Genomic DNA, 13,209 nt, shown 5'->3' with positions numbered 1-13,209 from the left:
GTTGTTTTTGACCATTCGTCGTGATAGCTGGTATAGTGTAATGCTTTTATTTTGAATTATAGCCTCTTATTGTGGAAATGTAGCGGAAGTATGACCCCCCTCCCCAAAGACCCGGACGTTGTTGTGGTGTGCATCAGTTGAATGGACGCAAATAGTGGATTTGGGACTTATTTTCAGATTAAATTTTTGTTTTGAAGGTAGGTAGTTGTCTGTTGTTCGTTTTTATGTTTGTGTTGTTACTTGTTGTCTGTTATCAACCGGAAACTGCGATTAAACGTAGGATTTTAACCGGAAACGAAGGAATTAAAGCGAAAAGAGAGCTGCTGCCTGGTTGGAGTCAGTTTCACAGAGAAACCCGGCGAGAAATCCGCTTTTATTTAATTTATTAAGATCTTAATAAAATAAGATCGTAGACTTTCTGTGTCTTCATTTTTCTTTTTTAAATATAAAAATCAGCCTCCGATATTAAATTTAAGAGTGTTTGTGGATGCAGGTTGTAAAGAGGAGTTATCATAAGCTAATATGAAGTAAAAGAAAATAGTGACCATATAATGGTCACAAATCAAGGCGAGTGTTGTTGTGATTTGGCGCTATATAGTTTAAATACAAATGCAAAGATTCAAATAAATGGTGTTGATATTGAAAGAGTCAGTGAAAATAAATTTCTGGGGGTAATAATAGATGAAAAACTTAACTGGAGAGCTCACGTAAGATATATTCATTCCAAAGTATCACGAAGCATTGCAGTACTAAACAAGGCAAAACAGGTATTCGACAGAACATCACTTCATATTCTCTACTGTTCACTGGTTTCACCATACTTAAGCTATTGTGCAGAGGTCTGGGGCAATAACTATAAAACCACATTACATTCACTTTTTACTCTTCAAAAGAAAGCAATTCGAATCATCCACAATGCAGGTTATAGGGAACATACAAACTCACTATTTTTGCAGTCTGAAATATTGAAAATTGACGATCTAGTGAAATTCCAAACAGCACAAATTCTATTCAAAGCAAAAAATAAAGAACTCCCAGGTAATATTCAGAGTATGTTTTTTTTGAAAGAAGGAAGTTATAATTTAAGGGGTTTTTGTAACTTCAAAACAATGAAGGTACGTACTACAAGAAAAGGCTTTTGTGTTTCTGTTCAAGGAGTGAAACTATGGAACAAACTGAATATGGAATTAAAGCAATGTCCAAACATAAAACTGTTCAAAAAGAGTTATAAAAATATGATCTTCTCGATCTATAAAGAAAAGGAAAATATTTAAATTAAGTGAATGTCTCTATTTAAAAACAAACAAACAAAAAATTCATGATGTGATATTATAGTATATAGTATATCAGAAATCTGTTCACTATTTTTATTACAAATTATATCAGTAAGGAAGCTGACTAAATATTCACTGATAATTTATGGGACAGGGGTGGGATTAAATAAGTGTATACTTCTTCCCACTCCCTTTCAACATGTAAATTAATCAGAATGTTTTTTTGTATGTAATTTGTATAGTATATTTTTTTTCTCTCATTTCTTTTCTAAATGTACTTGTATATTGTTCACATGTTGAAATAAATTACCAATCAATCAATCAATATAAATAAAATTGAATTGAATTGAAAATTTAATTGAATATTCTTATGTGCTCTATATTTAAACTGATTTAGACCCACCTGAACGTAAAACACGTGTTATAAAATAAATAAATCAAACAATTATTTATAAAAATATAAAAAAAAAATAATGCTTGCGTTTATTTATCAAACGATTCTACAGAAAAAAATAAAACTGAATTATTCCTGATTTACATTAATGCAAACAAAGTAATTCAAGTCACTAGTGCTGGTCCCAGGCACTAGGAGTAAAAATCTTGACCAGCAAACATCATAAAGATAATAAGGAATGAGATTCTCATAACAGATTAGTGCAGGTAAAGGGAGAGATCTGAGAGAAGGAAGTTAGATACAATGTGTGTGCAAGTGAATAAGTGGAAAGGATACCAGGAGCGCCAGAGGTCAATCATGATGGGAATATATTAGGAAAGATTGTTGAATATGAAGAAGAGGAAGACCTCAGAGGAGAGTCTTGGATGTAGTGAAGGAGGATGCAGAGGGCTGGTGCGACAAAGGACGATGATCTGCTGTGGTGACTCTTACTGTGCTGAAGTTGAGGTTCACCCTTCAAGCAGCCAAACTGTGCAGCAATAATGTTTCTTTTGTGCTGGAGCTTTGAGATCATCACGTTTGTTTGTTTCATAACATGAATACATGAGTAACAGGAAAACTGAAGTGAAGTTAAACTGGTTTTTCTCTTCAGGTCCAGACAGCTGCTGGGTCAGCAGGCCTTCATGGCTCACATCACCATCAACCAGTACCTGCAGCAGGTAACCTCTGACCTTTAACTGTGTCTGAAATGTACATTTTTTATGTAATTTGGTTGGAATCTGTCTCATTTTCCTCCTGAAGGTTTACGAGGCCATCGACAACCGCGAGGGCTCCTTCTGTGCTGAGCTGCTGTCCTTCAAACACCCGCATGTTGCCAACCCCCGTCTCCAGGTTAGCCACTGCTGCCTCGCATAAACTCTGAATGTTGCTAGGACACAGCCTCACCTGTGTGTGTGTGTGTGTGTGTGTGTGTGTGTGTGTGTGTGTGTGTGTGTGTGTGTGTGTGTGTGTGTGTGTTACAGCTGGCGAGTCCAGAGGATAAGTGTCAGCAGGTTCTGGAGCCGCCGTACGATGAGATGGTCGCAGCTCACCTCAGGTGGGACCGACGGATCAGACGGTGATGCTTTAGTGGTGTTGTGAGGACATAAAGGTGAAAGAAAATGGCTGTGTGTGTGTTTCAGGTGTACCTACGCTGTAGCCAACCATGACTTTGTTGAAGCCTACAAGTTCCAGACGCTCGTTGTTCAATATCCTTCATAAAGTGACTTTTTGGTCTCTTAATCACACAATCTGACCTTCAGTAAATAATCACTAATCAGTCTGATCAGCTCCTTGACTCCTCACGTCCTTCTTGAAGGCCTTTCAGTCCCACAAAGAGGAGAACTGGTGAGTTCAGTTTCAAAGTAGCAGACTGAAGCTGATTCTAACGTGCTGCCTTTGAACGCACCATCACTGCCCTCTGTTTCAGGGCTCTGCCAGTGATGTTTGCTGTCACTCTGGACCTCCGGATATTCGCCAACAACGTAATGGCTTTTCTTTTATCTGTTCAGCAGTCAAATTCATCCATATATGTGTATTTATTTACAGTCCTGCACAAAAGTCTTGAGCCTCAACTCATTTCTTTAGATTTTGCAAATATTGACTTTCAGCCTTGTTAGATTTGTAACAACCCTGTGATTGCCTTATATGCTATATTTCCATGTATGCTTGCACTGGTTTCCCATTTTCCTAGCAAAATATATAAAGAAATGAGGAGTACTCAGTATTGTATTTATATTTATAGTAAGAAAACTAAAAAATGTAACCATTTTCCTCTATAAATGCAAATAAAACAGCTGACGTAAAGAAATTTGTATAGAGACAGGACCAGGAAATTACAGGTGAAAACCTTCAGGTGTGATTGAAAGTTATTGAAAGTGGGTTTTAATTTTATTGTGTCCAGGCGGAGCAGCAGCTACAGAAGAAGGGTAAAGGTCAGCCTAGCGAGATGTTGGAGAAAGCAGCAGAGCAGCTGATGAGCTGCTTCAGAGTTTGTGCCAGTGACAAGTCAGTAAATATACACGTCCTCTGTGTATGCGTTGATTATAATTCCCATTTTATGCACTATTATATTTCATGTTTAATGGACGTCCTTGTTAATATTGACATTTTCAATGTTGGTAGTCGTGCAGGTATTGAGGACTCAAAGAAGTGGGGGATGATGTTTCTGAGCAACCAGCTCTTCAAGATTTATTTCAAGGTCTAAACTCAATAATTAGTGACTGAAACACCCAGTTTATGAATCATCGATGGAGATTTGGTGATTGGTTATAGCTGCAGGTTTATGTGTTGCAGATCAATAAGCTGCACCTGTGCAAACCTCTGATTAGAGCCATTGATAGTTCCAACCTGAAGAATGACTACAGTCCAGCTCAGAAGGTCACCTACAAATACTACGTGGGCCGCAAAGCCATGTTCGACAGTGACTTCAAACTGGGTAACACTGCTACAGATATGGCGCAGTGTCGGCTTAAACATTATTTGAAATTGTTAAACGATTCAGGTTTGGAGTACAGTTAAAATCATTTTTTGTTTCTGTAGCCGAGGAGTTCTTGTCATACGCCTTTGATCACTGTCATCGATCCAGCCAGAAGAACAAGAGGATGATCCTCATTTACCTGCTGCCTGTCAAGATGTTGCTGGTAAGAAACTTTAGAACCTTTTTGGATTTGGTAAAATGGGTTTACACCAGTTTAGATCCTGATTAGAAAGTCCAGACCAGTTTACACTCAGGACTGTTGCATCATGGGAGCAGTGTAATGGTTCCCAGGGTAACTGGTTGTTGTTGGTGTTTCAGGGTCACATGCCAACTCATCAACTCCTTAGGAAGTATGACCTCATGCAGTTTTCTGATGTTACCAAAGCTGTGAGGTAAGGAGAGGGGCAGTGGCATTATCACAGGAAGTGACATCACGTCATGTGGGCTCACAGGTAAATGTTTGTGTCAGTGAAGGGAACTTACTGTTGCTGAATGAGGCTTTGTCCAAACACGAGACCTTCTTCATCCGCTGCGGGATCTTCCTCATCCTGGAGAAGCTGAAGATCATCACCTACAGGAACCTCTTCAAGAAAGTGTGAGTGGTTCAGTAGCTGTTTTACCAACACACACACAAACTGAAATGTAATCAAATTCTTTTTACATATTACTTTTTTTAATGTTTTTTTGTTTATGAAGATTGGTCCCTTCATTTTTGAGAGCATTTGGACCTCAAATTTAGCGCCTTGTTTAGGTGTTTTCCCTTGTTTGTGGATATTATTCAGATTTTATAGTTTTATTCTGTAATCTCAATCAAAAAAATGACTAACAGCAAATAATTTTCTCTGTAATCTCCGAAAACATGAACCGTACCCTGACTGATTTCTGTCTGCAGGTATCTGCTGCTGAGGACTCACCAGCTGCCTCTGGAGGCCTTCCTGGTGGCTCTGAGGATGATGAAGGTGGAGGATGTCGACATCGACGAGGTGCAATGTATCCTGGCCAACCTCATTTACATGGTGAGGAAACTGGAACATAAAAAGCCACTTAGATTCAGGTGAACTGGCAAATAAACGCTGAGCTCTTCTTCTGTGTTTCCTGTCGTCTTCCAGGGTCACATCAAAGGCTACATCTCCCACCAGCACCAGAAGCTCGTGGTCAGCAAACAGAATCCCTTCCCTCCTCTGTCCTCTGTCTCATAGTCTATGAGACAATTCTACAGGGCTGCTTTCCTGGAAACCTTTTTCACTCAATTCATATTTCCTTTATTTTTTACTTTAAAAACATGTCGAATAAAACAGATGTTGGTTTGTAGAGCTTGTATCTGGTTATTACATTTGTAGCTATGAATTGTGGGTGTCAAAGGTTTTATTTTGAGCAGAACTGAACTTTTATCATCGCGAGATTAAGAGACTGGAATTTGTTTTTTCAAAAGCATTTTAATTTACACATTTCAAATACAAATATTATTCATGACTTAACGTTTGTGAAGTTCAGCAGCAGAAAGTTTCAATTTTGTGTTTTTGTTGTGACCATTTGGAAAAAAGAAACTGAAAGTAGGACAAGAGACTCATCGCAAAACTGATTTATGTTCAAAGTTTTCAGTCTTTAGGGAGGGCAGCTGTTAATAAGAAGAAAACAAAAAACGTTACAAGTGAACAAGAACAGGTGAATCGGTTTCAGATGGTGGCGATCTGTTAGCGAGCTTCTGGATATTGTCTCACTTGGGGAGTCATGGCTAACTTCTCGATCACCTCCAGCCTCATTCGGATCCAGCTCAGGTAACGAGACAGTTTGCTGAACACCAAACCACCGCCGCTGGCCTCACACTCAGACGGTGATGAGATTAGCAGCCCAGTCAGGAACACTGTGCCTTGCTCTACTGTGGCTACAGGCGACCCTGGCATCAGCCCGCCACATGGCCTGTTGCTGGTTTCTAAATTTGACCTGCTGACCCCATGCGAGGACTCAAAATTCAGAGCTTTTGAAGTGTGGTTGTAGCTTGCTGTTTTATTCAGCAGCCTGAGGTTAGTGTTTTTGTTTTGGGTTTGATTCTGGAGCCTATTCACCGTGCGCCCTTGAAGCCTTCCCTGGACTCCAATCTGGTTCCCTAAAGATCTGTTTTGATGCCTGTGGCCTCTCTTTGGAATCTCAAGGTGTACATTAGGGTGTCTCTGAGCTCCTGGGCTCTCTTGTGTTTCATTTTGGTACTTTAATGGTTCATTTTGCTTCCTCATGCAGAACATTTTGTTGCTTAGTGGATGTGGGATGTTCAGCTCACGGCGACAATCGTCCAGCGTCATATAGACCAGTTTCTGGTTCTTGCTGATTTCCCAACTCTCTGTAATCCCAGTCCTCCCAGAATGCATCAGGACATTCTCGCTGAAGTCTTTGGTGGGCAAACAGAGGTGGATGAGGCTGGGGCTAAAGGTCATGGAGTCAGCTAGCTCGAGGAGGACGAGGTCATTTTCATGGTGACCTTTATGATAACCGTTGTGAAGGTACATCGCTTTGACGGTGAAGAGCATCCTCTGTTTCTCTGGGAGACAAAGGAAATTAGTTAAGAAATGAATTGATCCACACTGTGGGAAATCAATATTTGGTCCCCTGCTGAATTTGTAACTTTGCTCACTTATCAAGAAAATAATAATTTTGCAATAACTTAATTTTAATGGATAGAGAAAGAACTGCATGATGTAAATGAAAAGTGTAGTGCACACCAGTGCCTTTTACTCAGCAGTGTGCACACAGCGCTCTGCAGCTCAAAAAATGAATTAATAACAGATAAACGTCTCAAAGTACAGCCACAGCCAAAGATTTTTATATGAATGAATGCAGCTGGTATGATGGTTAGAACTTTTGCATCACAGCAAAAAAGTCCTGAGTTCAACTGGCCGGGCCTCTCTGTGTGGAGTTTGTGTGGGGTCTCTCCAAGTACTCCGGGCTCCTCCCACAGACCAAAGACATGCAGCTAGTGGGGTTATGTTAACTGATTATTCAAAATTGCCCACAGGTGTGAATGTTAGTGTGAATGCTTGTGTGGCTCACTGTGTTAGCCCTGCGACAGACTGGCGACCTGTCCAGAGTGTACCCTGCCTTTCGCCCTATGGTAGCTGGGATAGCTGGTAGTCAACCATCAATTTCTGATGGACAGCTTTGGCTTTTGAAACCTTTTGAATCAATTTGTCTTCATCTGATCTGAAATATAGTTTCTAGAGTGAAACAAAGATGTAAAACCTGTCCATACACTGCATTAATTTGTCAGTATGTCAATGGCTTATTCAGGGTTTAATGTGTGTAAGGGCTAGTTCTTCCACTTTTTGGTTTGGGTTTAATATCGTCTTCAGTGATTTGAACATTTGATAGAACTGAATCCATGTTTTGTTTTTTGTTTTTTAATTGGGCAAATTGTCTGTGAGCACATCCTGTTTGCAGCCTGAAATATATATACAGTACAAATACTTCCAATACGTTTTTCTGACAATTTTTTACTTTCACTCCCTACAATTTTAACGTCCAACTGATGTGTCAGGAGTTAAAGTGCGATTCTTTTCCCCACACTGAGCCAATTACAACTGATTTTAGGTTTCCCCACCTGGTTAATCTGAGTTTAATCCCTGACCATACTTTCCTTTTAAAGCCACCCTCTGCAATACATGCAACAGAAAATAGAAACATGTATTTTTACATTTTCCTCTGCTGATGTTGCACTTACATTTATTAGAATAAAAATTTAGACTAAAATAAAGTTTTTCTGGCCCTACTGACAATATTTTATTAATACTTTATTAAAGCACATGGTTCAGTGAGCTTTGCACAAAAGAACGCCCTCCAAAAAGCTACTTTTACTTTTTTTTCTTAGAGTACATTTCAGAGCCGCCCCTTTTTCACTTTTACTTGATTAAAGAAGCTGAATCAATACTTCTACTTTTACATGAGTATTTTTCAACACTAGTGTTTGTACTTCTACTTAAGTACAGGATGTCTGTTCTTTTGCAAACTCTGACTAACAGAAGCTAATTTAAAAACAGTAAAATTTAAAATGTAATGACGTGACTTTTTTTAGATTTTTATTCTGAATGGATGAGAAATTGATGTCTATACGTCATCCTTTCTATATTTTAATTTAGTAGTAGTTATTATAGTGTTATCATGGTGTGATAACAATAATTGTGATAGCATTTTCTTACCAGCAAGCACATAGAGGTTGGAGGGTTTTGGTTCTGAGTCCTGATAGAGGCAGCGGGCAGAGGTAAGGATGGACCGCTGACCCAGCACCACACCACTGCACAACTTCTGCAGTGTGCTGTTCAGCAGAGACACCTGGTGGCAGTATACAGACAATTTATTTATTATTCTGGTTTTATTTAGACTGACACCACAGTACCAGAGGATCTTACCTGCCAGGGACAGTTACCATGGTGACACGTGGAAAGAGTTTCCTCAGGAAGTCTTCCACAGGGAAACTCGACTGTGGAAACAAAGACAACAATAAAACTTCATCTCACCAGTTTGAACTGGTCTCATAAAGTCTAGTGTTTTTTTGGAGCATCCAACCTTCTGGCAGACAGCTCCGTCCGTCACTGTGCAGCTTGAATCCAGACATGCAGGAGCATCGGAAGGACTCGTAGGTCACTGTGCATAGCTGATGACAAGCAGTCGGACTCTCAGTCGGACACTTAGATATCTCTAAGATAGATTTGGAAAACAAATCATTTTTTTATACGTGATGGTCTGATATTTCTTAATTCCCATTAGTGCATCATGAGTTTTGATCTCCCGTCCTTTTACGGAGGTGTGGCCAGACCTGCTGTTTTGGTTTGCTGTGCTGTGGACGACCTTATAGTCTGTAATGGCTCATCCTGTACTTTCAATTCACAGACTGGACCGTAGTAAGGGGCGTTGCAGGAGCAGGTAAACCCCCGCACATTGTGAGTGCAGTTCCCTCCATTCAGACAGGGACTCTGCAAGCAGTGGTTTCCACCTCCAAAGACCAAAAACAGAAACTGCTAGTGTTTAGTAAACTAATAAATGTTTATATTTTTGCTGTGAAACTATTAAATCAAATATTTACATTTAAAATAATACATTTGATGACAGTAAATCAACAAAAATATTATTAAAATACATTCTAAACACATTTTAATTATCAAACTGCAGTTTCTAGTTGGAAAATAAATGTTTTTTTTTTAATTTATTTTATTTCATTAATTAATCAAATGTAGTTTAGCTGAAAGTAGATACTCACCAGAGTAAACAGCCCAGAATGTGATCTACACACAAACAAAAAACATTAGAATCCGAGAGGAATTAAGCAATGCTCTTTTTGTTTTGTTTTTTCTCCTTTTTCTATGTATGTTTAAAGATGATCATTAAACTAAATTTTCAAATATGACATAAACAGGCTCTGGATTAAGACGGCAGCTCTGGGTGCATCCCAAGGAGCAATTAAAAAGAAACAGAGAACATCAAATGTAACACAGACATAAAAAAAAATGCAAATCAAAAATGAGTAGGTGGTCTTTTAATGAGCCAGAACCCTAAAGAATCAGAACCTAAAACATATTGTTTTAGTCTGTGTTTACTGGAATCTAAAAGTAAAAACACAGGTGTAGAAATGAGTGCAAAAGCTCCCTTTTTTAATTTAACTAACCGTCCTTCGGGTGTCTTCAAAGTACTCGCGAGCCTCTTCAAAGTTGCACTGCTCCTCGTAGCACTCCCGCTCCAAGTTGCCCTGTAGGATCTCCTCTAAAATGAACGAGTTGGCCCGTTTAGGGCGCAGGAACACGGCGTGAGCCTCAGGAGCTGAACGAAACACTGAAAACACAAGAGCACTGAAAAGGCTGGAGGCTCCGATATGTTAGGTTACCGTGTCATAAATAATAAGGTGTCTGTTGCTGAAACAAAAAACAGTAACATTAAGAGGAAAACAAATAAATGATTTAGAAACTACGTGATGATTATGGATGTCACAGTTAATTTGCCCAATTTTGTCAGTTATTATGTGTTGGTATTCTTCTGTATTATGATTTATGTTCTGATTCTTTAGTTGTGCTGTTTTGACTATTATTATAGGTGTTGTTCAGTGTCAAGTTTGCATCTTGGTGATTTGTTTCTTGTTTCCTGTTTTACTTTGAAGGTCCACGTCTTATGTGCAGTGAGTCTAGTTGTGCTTCCCCCTGTCTCGTTAGGCCTAATTTCTCCCAGCTGTGTCTCCCTCCTGTTTCCTGTTTTGTGATTACTCCTCTGTGTATATAGGTCCTGTGTTTTCCTTTGCTCTCTGTTGTGCTGTACCCTCAGATTTGCCTGTGTTCTAGTTATAGCTTTCACAGTTTGGCTTCTGTTTCATGCCAGCAACAAAGCTGAGGTTTTTGTGTTTGCCATTTTGTTTCCACGAGTCCTGCTCTTGGGTCCTCATCCCTGCCTGCCGCACACAGAGCCCTGGCAGTCTCAGCTTCTTTAGCTGAGGGTAAAACAGTTTGATGAGCATAAAAGTTGATGGAAATGTGATTTCCAAAGGCTATTACATGTAGACTTCAGCTAATAACTAATAGAGTTTCAGGGGAGAACAAAAAATAAGAAAATCGTCAGGTCATGTCCGTAAGAAATAGGAAAAACGGGCCTCTGGATGTCTGGAGTTTTGATCTCCTCCACACCTGCTTCACGCCCTGGAGGACGGGGCTGTGGCCCCCCCACACCCTCTAGCAGATTATTACATGAAGGAACCTTTTAAAAAAAACAAAAAACAAGCGCGTCCATGCTCACAGGTGTACACACGGGTGATCACACCCACAAACTACACCCTTTTTGGCTCCTACCTCAAAGCACACTGTGTTCTGTTGATCTTATGTGCTGCACAATAATGTTTAACATTTAGTATTTACTGTCATATTCCCATATATCATTGTGATGTTGTTTATTCTATTACTCTTGTTCTCTTCTGCTTGCTTTCTTTTTTCTTTCTCAGCAGGTGATCCAGGTGATTGATATATGCATTTTTTTTCTCTGCCCGTTCTGTTGGTTTTTGTCTTTTGCCCTTCTCCCCCGTCCCTCTTCTCAGCTGTTTCTCTTTCCCTCTTTCTTTCTCCCCTTCTTTCCCCCAGTCAAGTCTGTCCCGTATTCAGCAAGTGAAAATGAAATAAACAATAAAAGGTGAATCAAATGGACCATTACGGCAAGGCTGGGATGGTCAGTTTGGTAAAGTAAATCCGTTGGGCATCTTTCTTTGCCTTTAGACAACAATTCTGATGGCAAAAGAGCCAAACGGGACAGGCCAAAAAAAAAAAAAAAGAAAAAGAAATAGGAAAAACGTCATGCATCTGAATATGAATAGTGTGCCAGAATCAGTCAGGGTTTGGCCTTCCCAGAGCCCGGACCTCAACATTATTGAAGCAGTGTGGGACCATGTTGACAGAGAACAGAGCAAAAGGCAGAAACATCCAAAGTAGAGCTTTTAATGTCCTTTGAGAAAACTGGAGAACTATTCCTGAAGATGACTTAAAGGAAAGACAAGAAAGCTGCCGAAGAGAGTTCAGACTGTGCTGAAGAATGAATGTTCTTGTTATAATTGTAAAAGTCACAATATTAATGGATTCTTTTATATTATTTAAGGTAGTACCTATATTCTATATTTTTAACCATTAAGTAACCAAAGTTATAATAATAATGTAGCAAGCTGTCATTGTGACACGATTAGAGCTAATTGTGTCATGACTGTACTGACAGTAAAAATGTTGTTAAATTCTGTGCCAACTTGGAGTATTTTTATACCACTTGAATGTTTTTGTCAATCAACTAAGGAACAACAATAACACAGCAACAGGTCAAAGGTCACTCTCTTACCTTTTCCTTGACTGGAGACCTGAAGGAAACATTGAAGAAGGCAGAACAGGAGAAGAGACGCTGACATGATGCTGACCGCCATGACACTGACTGCACTGCTGACACACACAGACACACAAACACACACGTCTGCACACACATATATACACACTAGTGACTCACAACAGCAGTACAAACCTCACAGAAATTGTATCATGTTTTTAACAGTCTGTTAAACGGAGTTCATTTATATCTGTCCTGAAATAAACTAAGATGTCAGTCTGGTCCCAGGTCATTTTACTGGTGTGCTTTTTTATGTACAGATAAATATCCAGTCATTATAAAACTATTTGTTTTTTTTTATTCACATGATTCTCTAAAGAGTTAAAAGACAGCACAAGTTTCACTAAACGCTCTGTTCTTGACGTGGACTCTGGCCTTTCTGTTCAAACCACACAAAACAAACTAAAGGTCCGACCTCTGAACGATCAACAGGTCTGTTTGCCTGAGGTAAACGAGGATAGATTTCATCACAAATGTTTATCATCTAGTATATCTGGTACATCTGGTAATAAGTTTATAAGGGTTACAACTTAAAATTTTATTCAAGAAAATAACAGTTTTCCTCAGCAAAAACACCAATGTTATCGAAAATAAACTAGCTTTTTATGACATTTGCAACTTCATTTTCCTCCAGCAGAGTCACTGGAGAGATCTTTAAATTTCTATTTAGGACATAACAGTTAAGTTTAAGCAATTTGATCTTGTTACTTACCATCTAGTAATGCTTGTTTTGTTAGAGTAGTGATTACTTGAAACGTAAAAACATGTATCAGTTCAATTCTGTTTATCTTTATAGTGCAAAATCCCAACAGTTATCGCAAGGCACTAGTAAGGTAAAGACCAGACCCTACAATAACACAGAGAAAACCCAACATTTCAAAAGCCTCCTTTAAGCAAACACTTGGCAACAGTGGAAAGGAAAAACTCTCTTTTAACAGGAGGAAAACATCTGTTTAACCAGTTGGGCATGAGAGGAGGGAGACAGAACAAAAAGAAACACTAAGGTAGAAAGCCAGAGTTTAAGAATAACTAATGATTAAATGCAAAGTGTATAATGTGCAAAATGAGTGAAAATGATGAGTGAAGAAAAAATAGTGCATCATAGGAAGCCCCCAGCTCACTCAGGGTCACCCGATCCAACC

The 13,209-nt window shown here is 39.1% G+C and overlaps 2 protein-coding genes across 2 annotated transcripts; one reads left to right on the top strand and one right to left on the bottom strand.

Annotated features, from left to right (window-relative positions):
• Positions 1-62: 62 nt before the first annotated feature.
• Positions 63-5,497, top strand: pcid2 (PCI domain containing 2). Its single transcript, XM_026157539.2, has 15 exons — positions 63-197; positions 2,321-2,387; positions 2,470-2,559; positions 2,691-2,764; positions 2,850-2,915; positions 3,013-3,054; positions 3,137-3,191; positions 3,611-3,714; positions 3,832-3,907; positions 4,003-4,144; positions 4,249-4,349; positions 4,505-4,578; positions 4,656-4,781; positions 5,079-5,202; positions 5,296-5,497. The coding sequence occupies exons 2-15, from the start codon at positions 2,352-2,354 to the stop codon at positions 5,383-5,385; spliced, it is 1,200 nt and encodes a 399-aa protein (XP_026013324.1). The 5' UTR covers positions 63-197; positions 2,321-2,351; the 3' UTR covers positions 5,386-5,497.
• A 105-nt stretch (positions 5,498-5,602) lies between these two features.
• Positions 5,603-12,123, bottom strand: LOC113015527 (vitamin K-dependent protein Z). The gene is made up of 8 exons (XM_026157524.2): positions 12,026-12,123; positions 9,837-10,000; positions 9,432-9,456; positions 8,991-9,167; positions 8,741-8,872; positions 8,584-8,654; positions 8,374-8,506; positions 5,603-6,722 (listed from the first exon to the last, which is right to left on the bottom strand). Exons 1-8 carry the CDS (start codon positions 12,105-12,107, stop codon positions 5,881-5,883), a joined length of 1,626 nt encoding a protein of 541 aa, XP_026013309.1. The 5' UTR covers positions 12,108-12,123; the 3' UTR covers positions 5,603-5,880.
• Between the last annotated feature and the right edge of the window lie 1,086 nt (positions 12,124-13,209).

Source organism: Astatotilapia calliptera, chromosome 23, assembly GCF_964374335.1.
Source record: "Astatotilapia calliptera chromosome 23, fAstCal68.1, whole genome shotgun sequence".
In the NCBI taxonomy this organism is placed as follows: Eukaryota; Metazoa; Chordata; class Actinopteri; order Cichliformes; family Cichlidae; genus Astatotilapia; species Astatotilapia calliptera.
Note: the sequence above shows the minus strand (reverse complement) of the source record. Positions and strands in the feature narration are given on the sequence as shown.